Source organism: Mangifera indica, chromosome 8 (genome assembly GCF_011075055.1).
Source record: "Mangifera indica cultivar Alphonso chromosome 8, CATAS_Mindica_2.1, whole genome shotgun sequence".
NCBI classification, from domain to species: domain Eukaryota; kingdom Viridiplantae; phylum Streptophyta; class Magnoliopsida; order Sapindales; family Anacardiaceae; genus Mangifera; species Mangifera indica.
Window position 1 is genome coordinate 8,472,725 of NC_058144.1, and position 26,402 is coordinate 8,499,126.

A 26,402-nucleotide genomic window follows, 5' to 3' on the forward strand; every position below is an offset into this window, starting at 1 on the left:
CTAAAATTATATATTTTTTAAATATTATTGTTAAAATAATGATTTTACTCTTATATTTAACGATAATTTTAACAGAAGTTTAAATATGAACGTTTGAATTTTTAAAACCTTATACATATGTGTTTAGAAATGACTTAAACCTTGGGTGGAAAATAGTCCTTTGGCTTTTATAATTTTAGTGAATTATATATCATATGTACATAGGACAATTCGGTGAATGAAACTGGGTTATCGACCTGACTTTCTCCAAATAGAGAGAAGATTGTCATATAGAGATAGGAATAGAGATAGTTAAAATTCCCCTAGTTAAAGATGAGGATATATATGTTTCCGACTCGTCTACTCCCTTACATATTGAATTATCTTTAAAAAATTTTGAATTATTATAAATATATCTTATTACCTAATAAACATTCTATTATTTTTTAGAAGAGATAGAGACAGAAAAATGTGAAAAAAAATTTCTACAAAAATGAGAAAAGGATAAAAAAAGAAAATTTTCTTATGAAAATCAAACGAGAATTTTCCGTTATCCCTATATCAACAACAAGACAAGAACAAAAATATAAATTAAAGTAATTGACCTCTCACCCATCCTATTGTCATCTCTAATCATATTTATATTATTGTTCTAGTTAAAGCATGTAAATATGATATTAGTATAATCCTGTCACATTTTTTAATTTGGTAGTTTGTATCTATGTCCTAACTTTGAATAATATGAAGAAAAAAAATTAAAACTATAAATTATATCTCTAGATTAGCAACATAGCATACTCCAGTAAATTACTTGATAAGAAACAAAAATAGATAATTGGACACATGCCTTATCAACAACAGCGATAACATCATTTTCGTGACCCAGTCTGGGAGTGCACGCCTCTTCTCTTCGGACACACGGCTATCGGCTCTTTCACAAATTACACGCGAGTGAGACTTTTTAAACTCACACCAGACTTTCACTCGCTTATGTATGTGTCAACTTGTAAAAACTCATCATCTACTAGTCTACAACTCCATTCCCGATGATTCCAGTTTCAACTTCAAGCTAGAACAAACAGCATCAGGAGCTTGGGCCTTTACTTTTGTTCCGTGACAAAAACGATGTCGCTCATGATAACGTTGTTCGTGATCCTTTTGGCGGACATTGCCTGCACCAAATCGGAGTACATAGCTTACAACACTTCGGGGAGAATCGTCCCCGGTATGATTAACGTTCACTTGGTCCCTCACTCGCATGATGATGTTGGGTGGTTGAAGACCGTTGATCAGTACTACGTTGGGGCTAACAATTCAATTCGAGTAATTATGTTTCATCCTCGTCTGCTATTTTTTTTTTTTTTAAATTTAGTCTTCGTTAACGTTGATCTATTAATTGATTGTTGTTTATTTGTTTGGAAAATTCCAACAGGGGGCGTGTGTGCAGAACGTTTTGGATTCTGTTATTTCATCTTTGTTTGAGGACACGAATCGCAAGTATATCTATGTTGAAATGGTATGTATGTAGATTTTCTCGATATTGTTTCTAAATTTGAGATCGTTACGCATTGCATGTGACTAATTGGTGATTTTGAATTGATTCTCAAGGCATTTTTCCAAAGGTGGTGGAGACAGCAAAGCGAGGCCATGAAAATTAAAGTCAAAGGGCTTGTGGACTCGCGTCAACTAGAGTTCATGTATGTTTCACTACTACTACTTGCATTTTTATTTTTACTCGTCTATAATTAAAATCCCATGTAAGTAATAGCTTAAATTTGATTGTTAGCAATTTTCCACTACAATTACTTGTTACTTAACACGTTATCTGGTCACAAGTCTTGTGTTCAAATTCCTCATGTATTACATTCTTGCTTATAGATTTACAACCTGCATATCGTGTTTGTTGGTTAGCAATTTGTTGGTGATAATTTTTTGTTCTATGGCTGATTGATTGCTATGAGATTTGTTTCTATAGAAATGGAGGTATGTCTATGCATGATGAGGCAACCCCACATTACATTGACTTAATTGATCAGACTACTCTGGGGCATCAATTTATCAAAGATGAGTTTGGGAAGCTTCCAAGAGTTGGCTGGCAGATTGACCCTTTTGGACATTCTGCTGTTCAAGCTTACTTGCTTGGTGCAGAGGTACCTTTTGCTGAAATTTGTTGTTCTATTGATGTTTTTTCGATTATTCTTTGCATATTTAGTAAATCTTTCTTTTATGTATTCAATAGTGAAATATCTTGAAAAACTATTTTGCCATATAAGTTAGGATGCTAATGTTTTTATTGAAGACTTATTATTTTTTTGGTTACGTTGTTTGTGTGATAAAATCTTATCAGTCTATAAACTCCAGAAGTTATGATCTAAATCTTTGTTGCAGTTAGGATTTGATTCTCTCTTTTTTGCCCGAATTGATTACCAAGACAGAGCCAAGCGGTTAAAGGAGAAGACTCTTGAGGTTGTATGGAGGGGCTCTAAATCACTTGGTTCATCTTCACAAGTAAGGATCATAATATATGTTTAATTGGAGAGTGTTCTGTTTTCTTGTTTATGGCTTATTTTATCGGATAGAGTCACCTTTCTAATATTAGAGATGTACAACTGACTTCTTGCTTTGTTTAAATTTATGCAGATATTTACTGGTATATTTCCTAGGCATTATGACCCTCCTGATGGTTTCACATTCGAAATTAATGATGTATCCCCTCCTATTCAGGTGATTTGCAAAAGATGCATATGATACTCATTATTTTCTGCTCTAGGAATCCTATTCACATGAGATTTTTCTATTGAAGGATGATATTCTTCTATTTGACTATAATGTTCAAGAACGAGTCAATGACTTTGTTGCTGCTGCTTTAGCCCAGGTAATATTTGAAAATCTAATCATATATTGAGGCCAATACTCTACATGTTAATTTTTGTTCTGCTGCATTTTAAGTTATCCGGTAACAAATAATGGCAGATTAGAGGTTCTTGAGGAATCAATTTACCCTGTAATTTGAGATAATCTTTTGAGTCTTGTCATTGATCTTCAATGGTGCAAGTAATCCTGCAGTTATATTGTTTGGACCTGCTATAAGTCTGGATAGTCGAGTTGTACAACTTATTTAATCTACTTTTATTGTTTTGGGAATAGTGTAACTAATTCTTTTTGCAGCCTGAAATTATTGACCCTGTTAGTTAATCGTGCTTATTACATTAACTACTTGTGTTTCTATATTTATCTATTTATTTCTATAAATTTTAAGGCCAACGTGACCAGGACAAATCATGTTATGTGGCTGATGGGGACAGATTTTCGCTATCAATATGCAAATTCATGGTTCAGACAGATGGACAAATTCATTCATTATGTTAATAAGGTATTCAACTGTTATAACCCTTCTTGGCTATGAATGTTTTAGTAGGATAACTGTAATAAATGTTAGAGCTTAAATACTATTCCGATTTCTTACCTGTTATCTTAAGCTTTTAGTTCAAGGGTTGTTCAACATGGCTTCAGAGCTGGGTTAATCTAGTCTTGTGTTCAAATCCTCCTATCACATTAATTAGGTTAAAAGGAGTTTTATTTGTGATTCTGATTACATTAGTGGGTCTAATAATGTTAGCTCCATGGGCAATCATGAGGTAGGGTGTGTTAGAGCTTATATTCTATTGGTGGGCTCTTGTCTTTCAACTTAATCTTTTAGGTGTACTGATTTATTTACATAAATATTCCTTTTATGTTTTTGTAACAGCTCATATTTTCTTCACTGTTTTAGAGATCTGATTGATAACCTACTTTCTAAATTTTGTTCTTGTGAAAACTCTCAGGATGGGCGTGTAAATGCTCTATATTCAACTCCATCCATCTACACTGATGCAAAATATGCTGCAAATGAAGAATGGCCGATCAAAACTGAAGATTTCTTTCCGTCAGTTTGATATTGTGATTTCTTCGTGTATTATTTTTGCCAAAACCTCGACCAAAAAGAATGAAATGCCAATTTCAGGTATGCAGATCGTGCGAATGCATATTGGACAGGTTACTTCACCAGCAGGCCATCCTTCAAAGGCTATGTCAGAATGCTGAGTGGTTACTATGTTGTAAGATCTTGGGCCTTTTCTATATCTCTGCAGATTGTTTTTTTTCCTCTTAAAGGGTTCAATGGGTGCTCACACCTTTTTTTGTCTTTTTTTTTTTTTCCTAAAATTAGGCGGCAAGGCAATTAGAATTCCTTAAAGGCAGGGGTGGTTCAGGGTCAAACACTGATGCATTGGCGGATGCTTTGGCAATTGCTCAACATCATGATGCAGTTAGTGGTACAGAAAGGCAGCATGTTGCTGCTGATTATGCTTTACGACTCTCAATAGGCTACATTGAGGTGCATATGAGTTAATATCTCATGTATATTGTTCTAGTTATGGAATTATTATATTAATGTGATAATCTAATAGTCTGGCTTACATTAATCGTCAGGCTGAGCAATTGGTTGCCTCTTCACTTGCTTTCTTGGCAGAGTCAAGATCAAGTACCGGACATGGGGATCCAGTCACAAACTTTCAGCAGGTATAGATAAGTCAGGGGGCTGTTTCTCTAGGATATTTCCTGGGCTTTATTGTAGCATCTCAAAATGACTTGTCTTGATAGATTTGTGTTAATATGATCATGTTACATATTAGCTTTTAACGTAAACATTTAACTCCTATTATTTTTTATTGGTATTTGGTATAACATATTATAAATTTTCTCATACACTTGAATCAGCAGATGAGCGAAATTGGCATTAAGATAATTTTATAAAATGGTATAAACTTGGAGACCTACGCGGAGACTATGTTTGATGACTAGACAAGAATTTTAAGTCCTGAAATATCTTATACTATATCTGTAGCAACATCTTGTTGTCTGAGTCTTGCATTAGGTAATATTTATTGTTTAGATTTTTGTGGCAAATATTGTAGTATGGATTTAACTGAATTCTGTTATGTGGAATTTTTTGTTAGTGTCCTCTTCTTAATATAAGTTACTGTCCTCCAACTGAAGCAGCCTTCACTGATGGCAAAAGCTTGGTATGATTATTTGTTAATCTTCCTTTATTAAGTTTTTTCTGGTTTTGAATGGGTTCTTTATCATCTTTTGATCATTTCTCTTTCTTTTTTCTGTTGCAGGTTGTTGTCATCTACAATCCTTTAGGATGGAAGAGAGAGGAAGTAGTACGAATTCCTGTAAGTTCGTCCTTCTTGATGTCTCTTGGTCTTAAGTAATGCAATTCTTGGCCTCTGTTATATTCGATTGAAGTTTCCCAACTCTACCTCTGCAAAATGTGATTAATTTTGTTAGTTATTCAAATTAATGGAACTGTATTATGCTGATATAATGGCTTACCTTATGCTAGATTTTGGATGCATTTTAAAGTTAGCTTAGTGGTGAAAAATGTTTTATCTCAACCAAGAGGTCAATGGTTTGGGCTACTTAGGATGACAAAAAGTTACATGACAGTGGATAGCTGTTAGGATCCCAAGTGCAAGGTATGAGACTTGGATCCCACATTAGAAAGTATGGGCGACCAGTGTGAGATTTATATGGCCTTGTGCTCTCCCATCTCAATAGCTAGTTTTTGAGGTGTGGCTCTCTTAAGGTTCGTATCATTTGGTATCAGAGCTATCACCATGTCTCTCAGTTGCAATTATGCAGCACGGGTGGTGATGCCGGCATTGCAGTGTTCTCTCAGGGCTAGCACGGAGCTAGCGCACAGCCAACCCGCCTGGGCGCTGGGGCTGCGGAGCGTGGTAGTATGTTAAGATCCCAAGTGCAAGGTATGAGACTTGGACCTTACATTGGAAAGTATGGACAATTAGTATGGGATTTATATGGCCTTGAGCTCTCCCATCTCGATAGCTAGCTTTTGAAGTGTAGTTCTCCTAGGGTTTGTATCAATAACAGTCACTGAAGTCAGAGAGAAGAGCTACAAATCATTGGTTATTTGTGGATTACTGAAGTTCTTTAACTTGTTACAGGTCTCCACTCAAAAAGTTACTGTTAAGGATGCTGGTGGGAGAACAATTGACTCTCAGCTCCTACCTCTTTCAAATGTGACGTTGGGCATAAGAAATCTCTATGTTAAAGCATATCTGGGTAAAAGCCCCAGTGAAACACTTAAATATTGGCTTGCATTTTCAGCATCTGTACCACCTCTTGGTTTCAGCACTTATGTTGTCTCAATTGCAAAACAGACAGGTTATTGTTATTCTGTTGAACCATCTTTGGTAAAGATTAACATATGGCAAAGAGTTCAAGTTACTGACAATTTTCTATTGTTTTTTCTTTACATTTTTTCATACGAAGATCGTGGTTCAACCATTTCAACAGTTTACTCACCAAAAGGAAGTATGAGTAATAACATAGAAATTGGGCAAGGAAATTTAAAGCTACTTTATTCTGGAGGGAAAGTCACTCATTATGTTAACAACAGAAATCTGGTATGCTATTGTCTTGATGCATCAATTTTTGTGATCTTTTGTTAGATACAGGTAATATTACTTATTTTCCTTGGTATGTCTTTTGACCCAGTAAAAAAATTATATTTGATACTTTAAAATCATGTTTGGAGAACTTCTTTTTGGCGCACTCTTCTCTCTTTGCTGTAATCTCTTAATATGATGTTATTATTTTTAATTTGATGATTCTTTAATGATATCATTTATATTCACATTTGATCAATAATGAAGGTGACAGAAACTGTTGAACAGTCATACAGTTATTATTCTGGATATAGTGGAACTGATAAAGATCCTCAGGCAAGTCAGATCTTTATATTGGAATGCTTTGATAGCTTTTAGCTTTTTTATTCCTACTGCAGTTTTATAGTGTTGGTCATTAAATTTAAGAGTAGTATTGAGTTGGAAGAAAAATATTCTGCAGTGGTCTTATGAAACATCGAAATATTTGTTGCAGGCATCCGGTGCATATGTTTTCCGTCCAAATGGTTCGTCTCCTATAAAATGGGAAAACCAGGTACCCTTTTTTGTTTAGTGTTTGATTAAAGCTTTGTATTGATGTTTGAAGAGCTGACACTATTACTTTATCACTTATGGAGTACTGAGTTTTGAAGAATGGAAACTTATCTTCAGGTTCATTTAACTGTTGTGCGGGGTCCTTTGTTGGATGAACTGCATCAAAAGCTTAGTCCTTGGATATCACAGGTGATTAATTATTCAAAAGGCTATATTTCATGCAGCTACTTCTGTATCAAAAGCTCAGACCTCTTTTTTACTTTGACTAATAAACTTTTGACTATCTTGGCTCTCAACTTTGCCTGATAATGGTGCTAGGGGATTTGATCAAATTTAATTGCTCAGATTGTTGCTCTATAGAAAGAAATGAGATCCTATAATTGTGTCATATTTTGACTAAGTTTTGTTCTATTTTCTGGTCCAACCTCATATTTAGCCACAATATATATGAACAATGAGGATTTCGATTTTCTTTTTTTCCGCCAAGTGATTTATTCATCATAATTTCAGTAATATAATGTGCATACATTCACAGATTACCAGGGTATACAAAGAAAAGGAGCATGCTGAAGTTGAGTTCACAGTATGGAGTCTTCCCTTTTTAATTATACTCTTCTCACTATTATCTAGTTGAGAAATTATCTATCAATTTATTTCCTTGACCTCTTACTACATGACATTAGGTTGGGTCTATACCAGTAGATGATGGGATTGGGAAGGAAGTCATAACTCAAATAACCACAAGCATGAAGACCAACAAAACATTCTACACAGATTCTAGTGGGCGTGACTTCATTAAAAGGGTAAATTGATGCATATTGCCTGACATTAGAATATTTGAGTGAGAATCAGGGTTTGTGTTGTTTTTGTTCTGATATTATTAATCTTTGGTTTTTAACTTCCATGTTATCATTTCCTACTAACCTTCCTTATTCGGTTGGGGTCAATAAAGTTGTATGTTATAGATGCGAAATATTATCATGTCCTTAAAGAACTGAAGTGTGAGTCAAATTGTATATTTTGTGCAAACTTAAGGGTATGTCAAGGTATTATTATTTATGTGAATGTCTTTCTCTCATACAGGTGTTTGTGTTTCTCTAAAATGCAGACTTCAAATAGGAGTTTATGAATTTTTGTCATTTAGCAAATTCACTTACTGTATTATATGTGTTTGTGTTCATGTCTTAAATGATTGGCAGATTCGAGATTTCAGGACAGACTGGGACCTAGAAGTGACTGAACCAATTGCTGGAAATTATTACCCAGTATGTCATTTCTTGTAAAAAGTTTCATGATTAATATTCTCTTCTACCAATATTCTAGCCATTCTCCGACAACTTGTGGACGGTCTTAGCTTTGTGTAATCCAAATCTGGTTCATATAAGAGTTTTTCCTGATGGTGGAAGCCTCTTAACTGAAGCATTCTCTTTGCCTTTTAGGTCAATCTTGGAATTTACATGCAAGATGACACCACAGAATTATCTGTGTTAGTGGATCGCTCGGTGGGAGGATCCAGTTTAGTGGATGGTCAAATTGAACTGATGCTCCACAGGTCTGTTATATTTGCCTTAGGGAAAATTGCTCATTCTGTCATGACCTCTAATATCTTTTTGCTTTATAGGAGGTTGATTTATGATGACAAAAGAGGTGTTGGTGAGGTATTAAATGAGACTGTTTGTGTCCAAAATGAATGTGAAGGCTTAACTGTAAGTATATCTTTCCAATTCATCTTCTCAAGCATGATTGTTGAACAAGGTCTCTATTGCTAACGACTCAATGTTTTTGAGACAGTTTGTGTCCATAATATCCTTCTGATTTTCTTTTTGCATAGTAGGATGTAGCAGCAATTTCCTCTTATTGTATAGTTATTTTTCAGGTTCAAGGTAAATTTTATCTCAAAATCGACCAATTAGGAGAAGGTGCCAAGTGGCGTCGCACAGCTGGGCAAGAGATATATTCTCCCCTTCTCTTAGCCTTTGCAGAACAGGTGAGGTAAAAACTTGAATCTTGATTCAAGCCTTCAAGGCTTAAATGTTTAAGTGATCGTATAAATTTTGCAGGAAGGAGAAAATTGGATGAATTCACATGTAGCAACTTTTTCAGGAATTGATCCATCCTACAGTTTACCCAATAATGTTGCTATAATAACACTCCAGGTAAGTGATAAATGCCTTGCACACAACAACTAGAATTGCTCCTGATAATCAATGGGAAGAATATTATGATGCAATTAACTGATAATATGTCACTTCATTTACCTTTTTCTCTTAATAGGTCTAGTTGAATTTTTTTTCCATTTCCGATTATTGCAGGAACTTGACAATGGAAAAGTTCTCCTTCGGTTGGCTCACCTATATGAGGTCTTTAACTCCATCTCTATCTACCTAATGGTTATAAAAGCATTGTACCTTGTACTTTTTTCATGTGTATCTGAACCAATTTGTAGTATTTTGAAGCATAAATTTGGTGGGAAAATCCTTATGATAGAATTTTCATTCTGATGGCACTTTTTTTTTTTTCCAGTAATACACTGAATCCTCTAGTCATTTCATTTTCTCTTGCTCTGAGCCTTCAGATAACTTTTTCCATTGTTTTCATTTTCCATGAACTGTGCTACACACTTCAACTTCCAATTGATTGTGTGTTAGAATTGGTGATCCTGGTGGTGGATCAGTGCATTGATTCTTCAAAATCAAACAATATGAGATTATGACTTTGGTGGGAAGCTTAAAATTTGAATCCTACATAACATCATTCTGTGGAAATCTTTTTACATATTTGTGCATCTGAGATGATAAATGTCTGCAGACTGGAGAGGACAAAGACTACTCAGTAATGACTAGTGTGGAGTTAAAGAAGCTATTTCCGGACAAGAAGGTAAGAGCATTAACTAGTAGATTTTGAAAACAATCTATTAATTGATTAAACATGTCGTAATTTTGATTCCACTCCAATGTTCTTTTCAGATAAGTAAACTGACAGAGATGAACCTGTCTGCCAATCAAGAAAGATCCGCCATGGAGAAGAGAAGGTTAGCCTGGAAAGTAGATCGCTCTGCAGAAGCAGAAGGGAAGGTCGTGAGAGGAGGACCTGTTGATCCTTCAAAGCTGGTAGTGGAACTTGCCCCAATGGAAATCAGAACTTATCTTATTGACTTTGATTACATCAAAATGTTTGGTTCCTGAAAGAGAAGAGCATGATAGAGATGAGCTGACTGAGATATATTGAAAACTTCTCTCTTGTTTGTGTTTTTGTAGTTATGGTTAAATAAATTGTTGTACTTTAAGGCTGAAATCATTAAGTAGGAATGAATTCCGACATGTCGGTTATATTTTACAGCTGAGCACTAACACTTGCATAATAATTTCACTAGGTGTTATATAGTAGCAAGAAGCAAAATTAATGGAATGGTAATTATTTAATGTAATTAAAATATGGGAAATTATAAAAAATGGCCAAAATACCCTTTCACTAAGTAAAAATGCCCAAAATCACTATTTTCAAGCAAAAATGTCCAAATTCATTATTCTTAAGCAAAAATGTCTATGAGTTTTTCTAAAATGTCAAAATTACACTTCTCCTCATTTATATAAACCCTTCTTACTCACTATGAGGGGTTAAATGAAATTTTATTAAAATTAGGGAGGCATTTTGATATTAAACATTATAAGGGCATTTTGATATTTCTTTATTTCACAACTTTTTCTAAAATATCAAAATTACTCTTTCACTTATCCATATAAACGTTCCTCACTCACTTTTATTACACACACTTCTCATATCACTCAAACACTCACTCTCACTTTCATTTTTATTCAAGATCAATTAGTAGGGATTTATTCGACCAGAAAAAGTTCGTATTTCTGAATTCGATTCGAAAAAAGACTATTTATCGAAAAAAGGTATTTATACCAATCTTAGCCTAAAACTTAATTTTATTTGTTAAGTCTAATTTATATGTCGTAATATAGAAGTTAAATGCAATGTTAGACAAATATGAAGGGTTAAATGTAATTTTAAATAAATATGGGTTTTTTTGATATTATACATTGTAAGGGCATTTTGATATTTCTTTATTTCATAACTTTTTTCTAAAATATCAAAATTACCCTTTCTCTCATCTATATAAACCCTCCTCACTCACTTTTATTACACACACTTCTCATATCACTCAAACACTCACTCTCACTTTCATTTTTATTTAAGATCAATTAGTAGGGATTCATTCGGACAGAAGAAGTTCGTATTTCTGAATTCGATTCGAAAAAAGACTATTCATCAAAAAAATGTATTTATATCAATCTTAACCTAAAACTTAATTTTATTTATTAAGTCTAGTTTATATGTCGTAATTTAAACTAGAATTCATTTTTGTAGTTGATTGGTTTTCTCACAATTTTCTTCTCCGACTATTGACCTTCTTACCAGAGCAGTTTTGTCGGACTAAGTTCGTTTTTGTTTGGGCAATTCATGACAACTTAGGCGATGCTCAACCACGAATTGAAGAACCATGAGATCTATTAGCTTTCCTTCTTCGATTTGTTGCACATTGGCCATAAATAATGTCTTTAGAGCAGTCAAATTTGGAAAATCAGTGGAAAGAGCCAGTCGTTGGGCAAAATGGTGTTGGCTGGAGAAGGGAAACAAACCATAGGGGTGCAATGTTAACTTTTCAAACTTGAGAGTGGGTGAGCTAAAATTATATATATTTTTAATATTATTATTAAAATAATGGTTTTACTCTTATAATTAACGACAATTTTAACAGAAGTTTAAAGATAAGTGTTTGAGTTTTTAAAACCTTACACGTATGTGTTTAGAAATGACTTAAACCTTGGGTAAACTAGGTTATCGACTTGGCTTTCTCCAAATAGAGAGAAGATCGTCACATAAAGACAAGAATAAAGATAGTTAAAATTCCCCTAGTTAAAGATGAAGATATATATGTCTCCGACTCGTCTAGTCCCCTACATATTATTTAAATCCTTACATATTGAATTATCTTTAAAAATTTTTGAATTATTACAAATATATTTTGATACGTAATAAACATTCTATTATTTTTTAGAAGAGATAGAGATAGAAAAAAGTGAAAAATTTTTTCTACAAAGATGAGAAAGGGATAAAAATTACAAGAAAACCTCATAAAATTCGTATAGTCATCTCTCAAATCCAAATATAATCACATATTTTGGTTTGCACATTCAATAACGAGAAAAGAATATATGCAGATGACACCATAATATAGTATACAATTAAAGTTGGGTGACAAACTCGTTATTCTAATAGTTCAAATAGCAATATAGCTTGTCAACCTCCACAACATGAAATTCTAATAGATCAATCCTGACTTAACAAGTAGGTCGAGAAGAAATACAACCAAAATATAACAAAAAGCTTTTCAGTTTTCACAACCAACAGAGTAAAAAAAAACTCTGAAGCTAATTGGAAATTTTCTCATAAATATTAAAGCCTAGCATAGGACCGTCTATCCTCTCCAAAGCATTTGAAATAGAAAAATATCTCATTCATAAGTTTGCTAGCAACTTATCCGTCCAATACATCCTCAATAAAAATACAACAATCCAGTTTCGAATTCATTTCCATTGAGCATAAAGCAACTTCCTATCTAATGTAGGTCAAGCCACCGACGCTTATTATCAGAATTTAGCTCAAGAAACACTTGAAAGACGGCCTTATAATTCAAATATAGTAATCAATGAATAGCATCCAGAAGATATATCTACTTTATAGAAATGAAGTAATGCATCACAATCATTTTTCAATAACTCTAGCTTCAATGCTTCGGTATCAATCAAAAATAAAAATAAACGACAACATTTTCATATAGTGAAAGAGAGAGACAAATACCTCGTAATCAAGCGTACAATCCAAACCAATATTACACTTTATCTCCCACTCTTCATCGTTATATTCATCTGCCTTAGCAGACCGGCTCGATGAACCTTGTGAATCACGTGCCTCTGCTTCGTCGTCTAAACCATCATCCAAATCTAACAGGTCCTTCTCAAGATCTTCACCGAACCGCTCCGTTTTGTTCTTCTCTCGAACGTTAGCGAAAAATGACTTCGGTTCGGGTTCGGGTTATTCCTTCTCCCGGTTCCACTCATTCTTTTCAATTTCGTCATCAGTGAGGGACCAAAGGGAATTCAGATTCGGAGATGAAGAAAGAGAGCCGAAGATTTTGTCAACTCGAATTCTGAAACTATCGTCCATTTTTGGCTGTCGAGGATTATGGATTTTTAGGGTTTTTGAGCTGCTCTGTTCTGCACTTTCAGGACAATATTATCTTGCAGTGGGACAGAGAAAGTTTTATATCCAAACATCTCATTCTGAGCTTTAAAGGCGGTTTAGCTACACTGCTGGGGCAGGCAGTTGGCCCATTTTAACAGTCTTACAGTGTTGTGTAATAGTTTGGATAATTTTAGTGAATTATATATCATATTTATAATTGGATAAAGCACTATTCCCACCCAAGGTTTTGTATAAAGACAAATACATATTTATAAAATTTCAAAAACTTAAATATCTATCTAATGTTTAGTCTATTTTTACTCATTCAAAAATTTTTTATTAGGATTAAAGATAAAATTATTATTTTACTAGTAATATTAAAATAAATAAAATTATATCTTATTTTCTCTTATCGGTTTGAAAAACTAACAATTTCCTTAGAGGATAAAGTTTTAAAATTTTCACTTTTCCTTATAAGGTTTTTACTTTTTTGTCTGACAACTAGAATTCATTTTTGTAGTTGATTGGTCTTCTCACAATTTTCTTCTCCGACTATTGACCTTCTTACCAGAGTAGTTTTGTCGGACTAAATTTGTTTTTGTTTGGCCAATTCATGACAGCTTAGGCAATGCTCAACCACGAATTGAAGAACCATGAGATCTATTAGCTTTCCTTCTTCGATTTGTTGCACATTGGCCATAAATAATGTCTTTAGAGCAGTCAAATTTGGAAAATCAATGGAAAGAGCCAGTCGTTGGGCAAAATGGTGTTGGCTGGAGAAGGAAAACAAACCATAGGGGTGCAATGTTAACTTTTCAAACTTGAGAGTGGGTGAGCTAAAATTATATATATTTTTAATATTATTATTAAAATAATAGTTTTACTCTTATAATTAACGACAATTTTAATAGAAGTTTAAAGATAAGTGTTTAAGTTTTTAAAACCTTACACGTATGTGTTTAGAAATGACTTAAACCTTGGGTAATTCGGTGTATGAAACTGGGTTATCGACTCGGCTTTCTCCAAATAGAGAGAAGATTGTCACATAAAGACAAGAATAAAGATAGTTAAAATTCCCCTAGTTAAAGATGAAGATATATATGCCTCCGACTTGTCTAGTCCCCTACATATTATTTAAATCCTTACATATTGAATTATCTTTAAAAAATTTTGAATTATTACAAATATGTTTTGATACGTAACAAACGTTCTATTATTTTTTAGAAGAGATAGAGACAGAAAAATATGAAAATTTTTTTTTACAAAGATGAGAAAGGGATAAAAAAAGAAAATTTTCCTGTGAAAAGCAAACAAGGATTTTTCGTTATCTCTGTATCAACAACAAGACAAGAATAAAAATAGAAATTAAGGTATTTGACCTCTCAACCATCTTGTTGTCATCTCTAATTATATTTATATTCTTGTTTTAGTTAAAGCATGTAAATATGATATTAGTATAATCCTGTCACATTTTTTAATTTGGTAGTTTGTATCTATGTCCAAACTTTGAATAATGTGAGGAAAAAAAATTAAAACTATAAATTACATCTCGAGATTAGCAACATGAGATACACCAGCAAATTACTAGAGAAGAAACAAAAATATATAGTTGGACACATGCCTTATCAACGACAGCGATAACATCATTCACGTGACCCAGTCTGAGAGTGCACGCCTCTTCTCTTCGGACACGCGGCTATCGGCTCTTTTACAAATTACACGCGAGTGAGACTTTCTTAGACTCACACCAGACTTTCACTCACTTATGTATGTGTCAACTTGTAAAAACTCATCATCTACTAGTCCACAGCTCCATTCCCGATAATTCCAGTTTCAACTTCAAGCTAGAACAAACAGCATCAGGAGCTTGGGCCTTTACTTTTGTTCCGTGACAAAAATGATGTTGCTCGTGATAACGTTGTTCGTGATCCTTTTGGCGGACATTGCCAGCACCAAATCGGAGTACATAGCTTACAACACTTCGGGGAGACTCGTCCCCGGTATGATTAACGTTCACTTGGTCCCTCACTCGCATGATGATGTTGGGTGGTTGAAGACCATTGATCAGTACTACGTTGGGGCTAACAATTCAATTCGAGTAATTATGTTTCATCCTCGTCAGCTATTTTTTTTTTTTTTAAAGTTAGTCTTCGTTAACGTTGATCTATTAATTGATTGTTGTTTATTTGTTTGGAAAATTCCAACAGGGGGCGTGTGTGCAGAACGTTTTGGATTCTGTTATTTCATCTTTGTTTGAGGACAAGAATCGCAAATATATCTATGTTGAAATGGTACGTATGTAGATTTTTCTCTATATCGTTTCTAAATTTGCGATCGTTATACTTTGCATGTGACTAATTGGTGATTTTGAATTGATTCTTAAGGCATTTTTCCAACGGTGGTGGAGACAGCAAAGCGAGGCCATGAAAATTAAAGTCAAAGGGCTTGTGGACTCGGGTCAACTAGAGTTCATGTATGTTTCACTACTACTACTTGCATTTTTATTTTTACTCGTCTATAATTAAAATCCCAAGTAGTAGCTTAAATATGATTGTTAGCACTTTTCCACTACAATTACTTGTTACTTAAAATGTTATCTGGTCCCAAGTCTTGTGTTCAAATTCCTCATGTATTACATTCTTGCATATAGATTTACAACCTGCATATCGTGTTTGTTGGTTAGCAATTTGTTGGTGATAATTTTTTGTTCTATGGCTGATTGATTGCTATGAGATTTGTTTCTATAGAAATGGAGGTATGTCTATGCATGATGAGGCAACCCCACATTACATTGACTTAATTGATCAGACTACACTGGGGCATCAATTTATCAAAGATGAGTTTGGGAAGCTTCCAAGAGTTGGCTGGCAGATTGACCCTTTTGGACATTCTGCTGTTCAAGCTTACTTGCTTGGTGCAGAGGTACCTTTTGCTGTAATTTGTTGTTCTATCGATGTTTTTTCGATTATTCTTTGCATATTTAGTAAATCTTTCTTTTATGTATTCAATAGTGAAATATCTTGAAAAACTATTTTGCCATATAAGTTAGGATGCTAATGTTTTTATTGAAGACTTATTATTTTTTCGGTTATGTTGTTTGTGTGATAAAATCTTATCAATCTATAAACTCCAGAAGTTATGATCTAAATTTTTGTTGCAGGTAGGATTTGACTCTCTCTTTTTTGCCCGAATTGATTACCAAGACAGAGCTAAGCGGTTAAAGGAGAAGACTCTTGAGGTTGTATGGAGGGGCTCTAAATCACTTGGTTCATCTTCACAAGTAAGGATCATAATATATGTTTAATTGGCGATTGTTCTGTTTTCTTGTTTATGGCTTATTTCATCGGGTAGAGTCACCTTTCTAATATTAGAGATGTACAACTGACTTCTTGCTTTGTTTAAATTTATGCAGATATTTACTGGTATATTTCCTAGGCATTATGACCCTCCTTATGGTTTCACATTCGAAATTAATGATGTATCCCCTCCTATTCAGGTGATTTGCAAAAGATACATATGATACTCGTGATTTTCTGCTCTAGTAATCCTATTCACACGAGATTTTTCTATTGAAGGATGATATTCTTCTATTTGACTATAATGTTCAAGAACGAGTCAATGACTTTGTAGCTGCTGCTTTAGCCCAGGTAATATTTGAAAATATAATCATATATTGAGGCCAATACTCTACATGGTAATTTTGTTCTGCTGCATTTTAAGTTATCTGGTAACAAATGATGGCAGAATAGAGGTTCTTGAGGAATCAATTTACCCTGTAATTTGAGATAATCTTTTGAGTCTTGTCATTGATTTTCAATGGTGCAAGTAATCCTGCAGTTATATTGTTTGGACCTGCTATGGGTCTGGATAGTCAAGTTGTACAACTTATTTAATCTAATTTTGTTGTTTTGGGAATAGCATAATTAATTCTTTTTGCAGCCTGAAATTATTGACCCTGTTAGTTAATCGTGCTTATTACATTAACTACTTGTGTTTCTATACTTATCTATTGATTTCCATAAATTTTAAGGCCAACGTGACCAGGACAAATCATGTTATGTGGCTGATGGGGACAGATTTTCGCTATCAATATGCAAATTCATGGTTCAGACAGATGGACAAATTCATTCATTATGTTAATAAGGTATTCAACTGTTATAACCCTTCTTGGCTATGAATGTTTTAGTAGGATAACTATAATAAATGTTAGAGCTTAAATACTATTTCGATTTCTTACCTGTTATCTTAAGCTTTTAGTTCAAGGGTTGTTCAACATGGCTTCAGAGCTGGGTTAATCTAGTCTTGTGTTCAAATCCTCCTATCACATTAATTAGGTTAAAAGGAGTTTTATTTGTGATTCTGATTACATTAGTGGGTCTAATAATGTTAGCTCCATGGGCAATCATGAGGGAGGGTGTGTTAGAGCTTATATTCTATTGGTGGGCTCTTGTCTTTCAACTTAATCTTTTAGGTGTACTGATTTATTTACATAAATATTCCTTTTATGTTTTTGTAACAGCTCATATTTTCTTCACTGTTTTAGAGATCTGATTGATAACCTACTTTCTAAATTTTGTTCTTGTGAAAACTCTCAGGATGGGCGTGTAAATGCTCTATATTCAACTCCATCCATCTACACTGATGCAAAATATGCTGCAAATGAAGAATGGCAGATCAAAACTGAAGATTTCTTTCCGTCAGTTTGATATTGTGATTTCTTCATATATTATTTTTGCCAAAACCTTGACCAAAAAGAATGAAATGCCAATTTCAGGTATGCAGATCGTGCGAATGCATATTGGACAGGTTACTTCACTAGCAGGCCATCCTTCAAAGGCTATGTGAGAATGCTGAGTGGTTACTATGTTGTAAGATCTTGGACCTTTTCTATATCTCTGCAGATTGTTTTTTTTTCCCTCTTAAAGGGTTCAATGGGCGCTCACACCTTTTTTTGTCTTTTTTCCGTAAAATTAGGCGGCAAGGCAATTAGAATTCTTTAAAGGCAGGAGTGGTTCAGGGTCAAACACTGATGCATTGGCGGATGCTTTGGCAATTGCTCAACATCATGATGCAGTTAGTGGTACAGAAAGGCAGCATGTTGCTGCTGATTATGCTTTACGACTCTCAATAGGCTATATTGAGGTGCATATGAGTTAATATCTCACGTATATTGTTCTAGTTATGGAATTATTATATTAGTGTGATAATCTAATAGTCTGGCTTACATTAATCTTTAGGCTGAGCAATTGGTTGCCTCTTCACTTGCTTTCTTGGCAGAGTCAAGATCAAGTACTGGACATGGGGATCCAGTCACAAACTTTCAGCAGGTATAGATAAGTCAGGGGGCTGTTTCTCTATGATATTTCCTGGGCTTTATTGTAGCATCTCAAAATGACATGTCTTGATATATTTGTGTTAATATGATCATGTTACATATTAGCTTTTATCGTAAACATTTAACTCCTATTATTTTTTTATCAGTATTTGGTATAACATATTATAAATTTTCTCATACACTTGTATCGGCAGATGAGCGAAATTGGCATTAAGATAATTTTATAAAATGGGATAAACTTGGAGACCTATGCGGAGACTATGTTTGATGACTAGACAAGAATTTTAAGTCCTGAAATATCTTATACTATATCTGTAGCAACATCATGTTGTCTGAGTCTTGCATTAGGTAATATTTATTGTTTAGATTTTTGTGGCAAATATTATAGTATGGATTTAACTGAATTCTGTTATGTGGAATTTTTTGTTAGTGTCCTCTTCTTAATATAAGTTACTGTCCTCCAACTGAAGCGGCCTTCACTGATGGCAGAAGCTTGGTATGATTATTTGTTAATCTTCCTTTATTAAGTTTTTTCTGGTTTTGAATGGGTTCTTTATCATCTGTTGATCATTTCTATTTCTTTTTTCTGTTGCAGGTTGTTGTCATCTACAATCCTCTAGGATGGAAGAGAGAGGAAGTAGTACGAATTCCCGTAAGTGCATCCTTCTCGCTGTATTCTTCTTAAGTAATGCAATTCTTGACCTCTGTTATATTCGATCGAAGTTTCCCAATTCTACCTCTGCAAAATGCGATTAATTTTGTTATTTATTCAAATTAATGGAACTGTATTATGCTGATATAATGGTGTGCCTTATGCTAGATTTTTGATGCATTTTAAAGTTAGCTTAGTGGTGAAAAATGTTTTATCTCAACCAAGAGGTCAATGGTTCGGGCTACTTAGGATGACAGAAAAGTTACATAACAGTGGATAGCAGTCACTGAAGTCAGAGAGAAGAGATACAAATCATTGGTTATCTATGGATTACTGAAGTCCTTTAACTTGTTACAGGTCTCCACTCAAAAAGTTACTGTTAAGGATGCTGGTGGGAGAACAATTGACTCTCAGCTCCTACCTCTTTCAAATGTGACGTTGGGCATAAGAAATCTCTATGTTAAAGCATATCTGGGTAAAAGCCCCAGTGAAACGGTTAAATATTGGCTTGCATTTTCAGCATCTGTACCACCTCTTGGTTTCAGCACTTATGTTGTCTCAATTGCAAAACAGACAGGTTTCAGCATCTGTTCAACAATCTTTGGTAAATATTAACATATGGCAAAGAGTTCAAGTTACTGACAATTTTCTATTGTTTTTTCTTTACATTTTTTCATACGAAGATCGTGGTTCAACCATTTCAACAGTTTACTCACCAAAAGGAAGTATGAGTAATAACATAGAAATTGGGCAAGGAAATTTAAAGCTACTTTATTCTGGAGGGAAAGTCACTCATTATGTTAACAACAGAAATCTGGTATGCTATTGTCTTGATGCATCAATTTTTGTGATCTTTTGTTAGATACAGGTAATATTACTTATTTTCCTTGGTATGTCTTTTGACCCAGTAAAAAAATTATATTTGATACTTTAAAATCATGTTTGGAGAACTTCTTTTTGGCGCACTCTTCTCTCTTTGCTGTAATCTCTTAATATGATGTTATTATTTTTAATTTGATGATTCTTTAATGATATCATTTATATTCACATTTGATCAATAATGAAGGTGACAGAAACTGTTGAACAGTCATACAGTTATTATTCTGGATATAGTGGAACTGATAAAGATCCTCAGGCAAGTCAGATCTTTATATTGGAATGCTTTGATAGCTTTTAGCTTTTTATTCCTACTGCAGTTTTATAGTGTTGGTCATTAAATTTAAGAGTAGTATTGAGTTGGAAGAAAAATATTCTGCAGTGGTATTTCAAAATATTGAAAATATTTGTTGCAGGCATCTGGTGCATATGTTTTCCGTCCAAATGGTTCGTCTCCAATACAATGGGAAAACCAGGTACCCATTTTTGTTTAGCGTTTGATTAAAGCTTTGTATTAATGTTTGAAGAGCTGACACTATCACTTTATCACTTATGGAGTACTGAGTTTTGAAGAATGGAAACTTATCTTCAGGTTCAGCTAACTGTTGTGCGGGGTCCTTTGTTGGATGAACTGCATCAAAAGCTTAGTCCTTGGATATCACAGGTGATTAATTATTCAAAAGGCTATATTTCATGCAGCTACTTCTGTATCAAAAGCTCAGACCTCTTTTTTACTTTGACTATTAACCTTTTGACTATCTTGGCTCTCAACTTTGCCTGATAATGGTGCTAGGGGATTTGATCAAATTTAATTGCTTACATTGTTGCTCTATAGAAAGAAATGAGATCCCATAATTGTGTCATATTTTGATTGAGATTTGTTCTATTTTCTGGTCCAACCTCATATTTAGCCACAATATATATGAACAATGAGGATTTCGATTTTCTTTTTTTCCGCCTAGTGATTTATTAGTTATAATTTCAGTAATATAATGTGCATACATTCACAGATTACCAGGGTATACAGAGAAAAGGAGCATGCTGAAGTTGAGTTCACAGTATGGAATCTTCCCTTTTTAATTTTACTCTTTTCACTATTATATAGTTGAGAAATTATCTATCAATTTATTTCCTTGACCTCTTACTACATGACATTAGGTTGGGCCTATACCAGTAGATGATGGGATTGGGAAGGAAGTCATAACTCAAATAACCGCAAGCATGAAGACCAACAAAACATTCTACACAGATTCTAGTGGGCGGGACTTCATTAAAAGGGTAAATTGATGCATATTGCCTGCCATTAGAATATTTGAGTGAGAATCAGGGTTTGTGTTATTTTGTTCTGATATTATTAATCTTTGGTATTTAACTTCCATGTTATCATTTCCTACTAACCTTTCTTATTCAGTTGGGGTCAATAAAGTTGTATTTTATAGATGCAAAATATTATCATGTCCTTAAAGAACTGAAGTGTGAGTCAAATTGTATGAACTTTTGTTTTGTAATCAAGAGGTAAGAGGTTTTCCCCCATGATTATCTAAGTGGGATATCATATTTTGTGCAAACTTAAGGGTATGTCAAGGTATTATTGTTTATGTGAATGTCTTTCTCTCATACAGGTGTTTGTGTTTCTCTAAAATGCAGACTTCAAATAGGAGTTTATGAATTTTTGTCATTTAGCAAATTCACTTACTGTGTATATATATGTGTTTGTGTTCATGTCTTGAATGATTTGCAGATTCGAGATTTCAGGACAGACTGGGACCTGGAAGTGACCGAACCAATTGCTGGAAATTTTTACCCAGTATGTCATTTCTTGTAAGAAGTTTCATGATTAATATTTTTTCTTCTAACAATATTCTAGCCGTTCTCCGACAACTTGTGGACGGTCTTAGCTTTGTGTAATCCAAATCTGGTTCATATAAGAGTCTTTCCTGATGGTGGAAGCCTCTTAACTGAAGCATTCTCTTCGCCTTTTAGGTTAATCTTGGAATTTACATGCAAGATGACACCACAGAATTATCTGTGTTAGTGGATCGCTCGGTGGGAGGATCCAGTTTAGTGGATGGTCAAATTGAACTGATGCTCCACAGGTTTGTTATATTTGCTTTAGGGAAAATTGCTCATTCTGTCATGACCTCTAATATCTTTTTGCTTTATAGGAGGTTGATTTATGATGACAAAAGAGGTGTTGGTGAGGTATTAAATGAGACTGTTTGTGTCCAAAATGAATGTGAAGGCTTAACTGTAAGTATATATTTCCAATTCATCTTCTCAAGCACAATTGTTGAACTAGGTCTCTATTGCTAATGACTCAATGTTATTTTGAGACGGTTTGTGTCCGTAATATCCTTCCTTCCTCTTTTTTCTCTGATTTTCTTTTTGCATGGTAGGATGTAGCAGCAATTTCCTCTTATTGTATATTTATTTTTCAGGTTCAAGGTAAATTTTATCTCAAAATCGACCAATTAGGAGAAGGTGCCAAGTGGCGTCGCACAGTTGGGCAAGAGATATATTCTCCCCTTCTCTTAGCCTTTGCAGAACAGGTGAGGTAAAAACTTGAATTTTGATTCAAGCCTTCAAGGCTTAAATGTTTAAGTGATCATATAAATTTTGCAGGAAGGAGAAAATTGGATGAATTCACATGTAGCAACTTTTTCGGGAATTGATCCATCCTACAGTTTACCCAATAATATTGCTATAATAACACTCCAGGTAAGTGATGAATGCCTTGCACACAACAGCTAGAATTGCTCCTGGTAATCAATGGGAAGAATATTATGATGCAATTAACTGATAATATGTCACTTCATTTACCTTTTTCTCTTAATAGGTCTAGTTGAATTTTTTCCCATTTCCGATTAGGGAAATTTTAAAAAATGGCCAAAATACCCTCCTATTAAGCAAAAATGCCCAAAATCACTATTTTCAAGCAAAAATGTCCAAATTTACTATTCCTAAGCAAAAAATACCAAAATTACCCTTCCCCTCATTTATTTAACTCTCTCACTCATTATGGGGGTTAAATATAAATTTTGATAAATATGGGGGGTTTTTGGATATTTGATATTGTAACAAGTCTGCTATTACATGACAAATTTCCGAAAAACCTGCTGTGTTCTAAGAAATCTCCGTTGGCTCTCCAATATTTTAAAAAATCTATTTTACCCCCTAACCCACGGTCAATGTCTGCTGACCGTGGGAGAAATCGTTTTACCGTGGGAAACACTGTTCCCACGGTCGAACTGCCGATCCTTTGCAGCCATTTTCGGCCAAAATTTGGTTGTTTCGGCCTCCACTTTTCACATAAATCAAATCTACACGTTGTATAACACAAAACCCCTCAATCAATTCAACAAAAACAATCAAGAATTAAAACATTTTAAGTATTGTTCAAATCGAAATCCTAAAATTTCAAACTGCAAAATCTCAATAATATGAGTAATAACTTGATTTAAATAAGATTACGGGAGATATACTTACCTTATTTGTCATTTGCCGTTGCCGAAAAGCAAGAAAATCGACGGAAATCTGATTAGGAAGTTTCGAACCGTGGGATGAGCGTGGGAGAATGGAAAACCCACGGTCACGCAGTAAATTTCAGAAAAACCTGTCGTGGGCTAAGGACTCTCCCTGACACCCCAATATTTTAAAAAAGCTATTTTACCCCCCTAACCCACGGTCAATGTCTGCTGACCGTGGGAGAAATCGTTTGACCGTGGGAAACACTGTTCCCACGGTCGGATTGCCGATCCTTTGACGGCCATTTTCGGCCAAAATTTGGTTGTTTCGGCCTCCGATTTTCACATAAATCAAATCTACACGTTGTATAACACAAAACCCCTCAATCAATTCAACGAAAACAACCAAGAATCAAAACATTTTAAGCATTGTTCAAATCGAAACCCTAAAATTTCAAACCTCAAAATCTCAATCAAATCTTAATAATATGAGCAATAACTTGATTCAAACAAGATTACGGGAGATATGCTAACCTTCTTTGCCATTTGCGGTTGCCGGAAAGCAAGAAAATCGGCGAAAATTTAGTCGACCGTGGGAAAGTGCGAAATTTTGAATTTTCTTTGAATTTGCACAGTGAAATGACTGTGGGAAGTAAGGAAATTTGCTGTGTTTATATATGGGGGCAGTTTCGTCATTTCACAAAATCTGGGCATTTTTGCTTAAACCTGAATATTTTGGGCAATTTTGCTTAGACCCCCTAAATTTTGGCTATTTTTTATAATTTCCCTTCCGATTATTGCAGGAACTTGACAATGGAAAAGTTCTCCTTCGGTTGGCTCACCTATATGAGGTCTTAACTCCATCTCTATCTACCTAATGGTTATAAAAGCATTGTACCTAGTGCTTTTTTCTTGTGTATCCGAACCAATTTGTAGTATTTTGAAGCATAAATTTGGTGGGAAAATCCTTATGATAGAATTTTCATTCTGATGGCACTCTTTTTTTTTTTTCCAAGTACTAAACTGAATCCTCTTGCCATTTCATTTTCTCTTGCTCTGAGTCTTCAGATAACTTTTTCCATTGTTTTTATTTTCCATGAACTGTGCTACACACTTCAACTTCCAATTGATTCTGTGTTAGAATCGGTGATCCTGGTGGTGGATCAGTGCATTGATTCTTCAAAATCAAACAATATGAGATTATGACTTTGGTGGGAAGCTTAAAATTTGAATCCTACATAACATCATTCTGTGGAAATCTTTTTACATATTTGTGCATCTGAGATGATAAATGTCTGCAGACTGGAGAGGACAAAGACTACTCAGTAATGACTAGTGTGGAGTTAAAGAAGCTATTTCCAGACAAGAAGGTAAGAGCATTAACTAGTAGATTTTGAAAACAATCTATTAATTGATTAAACATGTCGTAATTTTGATTCCACTCCAATGTTCTTTTCAGATAAGTAAACTGACAGAGATGAACCTGTCTGCCAATCAAGAAAGATCCGCCATGGAGAAGAGAAGATTAGCCTGGAAAGTAGAGCGCTCTGCAGAAGCAGAAGGGAAGGTCGTGAGAGGAGGACCTGTTGATCCTTCAAAGCTGGTAGTGGAACTTGCCCCAATGGAAATCAGAACTTTTCTTATTGACTTTGATTAAATCAAAATGTTTGGTTCCTGAAAGAGAAGAGCATGATAGAGATGAGCTGACTGAGATATATTGAAAACTTCTCTCTTGTTTGTGTTTTTGTAGTAATGGTTAAATAAATTGCCCTACTTTAAGGCTGAAATCATTAAGTAGGAATGAATTCCGACATGTCGGTTATATTTTACAGCTGAGCACTAACACTCGCATAATAATTTCACTAGGTGTTATATGGTAGCAGGAAGCAAAATTAATGGAATGGGTAATTAAAATATTGTTGGAGTTGTCACGACAGATAATTCCAATACTGTATTGTAAATTGTTTTTGTGAAGTAATAAATTTAAGAATTATATAACCGTGGCAAAGCATTGAACTTGAGATTTTTCTCTAAAAAATTTTAGTATTATGTCAGTTTTGTACTATATTATAAATTGTTATTTTGTGTTCAATTCGATTAAAAATGAATCGAGTCTAGCTTAAGAATAATCAAGTCACAGGCCATTTTGGTTATTTATACTTCTAATGTGGAGAAATAATTACGAAAGTAATGTTAAATATAATTTTCAAAGTAGTCCGGCTTTTTAATTATTTTTTATTTATGCAATATGTTTGTGAGGAGCAAACAAAGAGTGTTTTATGTGAAGTGAATCCAACAAATTCTCAGAAGGAATTTTGCAGAGAATTTAGAGAATATCTTTGTTGTTCAAGTATGATAAAAAATGGATCCCTTACCTTTTGTCGTTTGGTTTTATATCAAGGGGGCACATCTTAGCATCATCTCAAGGCAGACTCGTTTTAGTATTTGACTTGATTTAAGTTGAATTCAAATTAAAGTTTTAGTTTGATAACTTATCTTGAATCCCACTTAACAAAATTCTAGTTTAAACAAGTTTGATTTAGTTATTTATAATTCGAACCAATACATATTCAGACTTGGCTCGAATCCATGTAAAGGTGAATGTATGATCCCAATTGAGCGACTTTAATGTTTTTTCTTTTGATAATAAAAAACTCTTATTTGAATCGAATATATCTGACCACATTAAGAATATAAAACTTATATTTTGATAACAAAAAAACCTTATAAAACTTCCGGTGTAGTAACCAATTGCACAACTCTTTCACCCATCAAGTAAATAAGGAATTAACTCTTAAAATGTAAGGAAAAAAAAGGGGATTTATTTAAACCCT

General features: G+C 34.1%; 2 protein-coding genes and 1 long non-coding RNA gene across 9 annotated transcripts; 2 read left to right on the plus strand and 1 right to left on the minus strand.

The window, feature by feature from the left end:
• Nucleotides 1–930: 930 nt before the first annotated feature.
• LOC123223228 (alpha-mannosidase At3g26720-like) lies at nucleotides 931–10,322 on the plus strand. Of its 4 annotated transcripts, none has more exons than XM_044646352.1 (29): nucleotides 933–1,302; nucleotides 1,412–1,495; nucleotides 1,588–1,676; nucleotides 1,955–2,129; nucleotides 2,368–2,487; nucleotides 2,620–2,703; nucleotides 2,783–2,854; nucleotides 3,239–3,352; nucleotides 3,804–3,904; nucleotides 3,983–4,076; nucleotides 4,187–4,354; nucleotides 4,450–4,539; nucleotides 4,977–5,042; nucleotides 5,142–5,198; nucleotides 5,991–6,210; nucleotides 6,319–6,452; nucleotides 6,702–6,770; nucleotides 6,928–6,987; nucleotides 7,110–7,175; nucleotides 7,522–7,569; nucleotides 7,670–7,789; nucleotides 8,186–8,251; nucleotides 8,426–8,538; nucleotides 8,608–8,692; nucleotides 8,863–8,973; nucleotides 9,047–9,142; nucleotides 9,299–9,346; nucleotides 9,795–9,863; nucleotides 9,953–10,322. In XM_044646352.1, the coding sequence occupies exons 1-29, from the start codon at nucleotides 1,105–1,107 to the stop codon at nucleotides 10,169–10,171; spliced, it is 3,036 nt and encodes a 1,011-aa protein (XP_044502287.1). In that variant the 5' UTR covers nucleotides 933–1,104; the 3' UTR covers nucleotides 10,172–10,322. The 4 variants fall into 4 exon arrangements, with proteins under 4 accessions (XP_044502285.1, XP_044502287.1, XP_044502288.1 ...); XM_044646353.1 differs by having other exon boundaries at nucleotides 7,125–7,175; XM_044646351.1 differs by having other exon boundaries at nucleotides 934–1,302; nucleotides 7,104–7,175.
• Nucleotides 9,629–13,366, minus strand: LOC123223231. The gene is made up of 2 exons (XR_006503773.1): nucleotides 12,858–13,366; nucleotides 9,629–10,167 (listed from the first exon to the last, which is right to left on the minus strand). It is a non-coding gene; the product is annotated as an uncharacterized LOC123223231 (long non-coding RNA).
• Nucleotides 13,367–14,976: 1,610 nt separating this feature from the next.
• LOC123223230 (alpha-mannosidase At3g26720-like) lies at nucleotides 14,977–25,397 on the plus strand. Of its 4 annotated transcripts, none has more exons than XM_044646355.1 (29): nucleotides 14,979–15,339; nucleotides 15,449–15,532; nucleotides 15,626–15,714; nucleotides 15,989–16,163; nucleotides 16,402–16,521; nucleotides 16,654–16,737; nucleotides 16,817–16,888; nucleotides 17,272–17,385; nucleotides 17,837–17,937; nucleotides 18,016–18,109; nucleotides 18,216–18,383; nucleotides 18,479–18,568; nucleotides 19,007–19,072; nucleotides 19,172–19,228; nucleotides 19,586–19,805; nucleotides 19,912–20,045; nucleotides 20,295–20,363; nucleotides 20,521–20,580; nucleotides 20,697–20,768; nucleotides 21,115–21,162; nucleotides 21,263–21,382; nucleotides 21,846–21,911; nucleotides 22,088–22,200; nucleotides 22,270–22,354; nucleotides 22,543–22,653; nucleotides 22,727–22,822; nucleotides 24,372–24,419; nucleotides 24,870–24,938; nucleotides 25,028–25,397. In XM_044646355.1, exons 1-29 carry the CDS (start codon nucleotides 15,139–15,141, stop codon nucleotides 25,223–25,225), a joined length of 3,024 nt encoding a protein of 1,007 aa, XP_044502290.1. In that variant the 5' UTR covers nucleotides 14,979–15,138; the 3' UTR covers nucleotides 25,226–25,397. The 4 variants fall into 4 exon arrangements, with proteins under 4 accessions (XP_044502289.1, XP_044502293.1, XP_044502290.1 ...); XM_044646357.1 differs by having other exon boundaries at nucleotides 20,703–20,768; XM_044646354.1 differs by having other exon boundaries at nucleotides 14,977–15,339; nucleotides 22,088–22,354.
• Nucleotides 25,398–26,402: the final 1,005 nt, after the last annotated feature.

Bases quoted from the DNA above. Each gene is read 5' to 3' on its own strand.
- LOC123223230 (XM_044646354.1), top strand. From the start codon at position 15,139: ATGATGTTGCTCGTGATAACGTTGTTCGTGATCCTTTTGGCGGACATT. The intron at 20,364-20,520 runs GCAAGTCAGATC...TATTTGTTGCAG, and splicing joins GAACTGATAAAGATCCTCAG to GCATCTGGTGCATATGTTTT. The intron at 24,939-25,027 runs GTAAGAGCATTA...TGTTCTTTTCAG, and splicing joins AGCTATTTCCAGACAAGAAG to ATAAGTAAACTGACAGAGAT.
- LOC123223228 (XM_044646350.1), top strand. From the start codon at position 1,105: ATGTCGCTCATGATAACGTTGTTCGTGATCCTTTTGGCGGACATTGCC. The intron at 5,043-5,141 runs GTATGATTATTT...TTTCTGTTGCAG, and splicing joins TCACTGATGGCAAAAGCTTG to GTTGTTGTCATCTACAATCC. The intron at 8,974-9,046 runs GTGAGGTAAAAA...TAAATTTTGCAG, and splicing joins TCTTAGCCTTTGCAGAACAG to GAAGGAGAAAATTGGATGAA.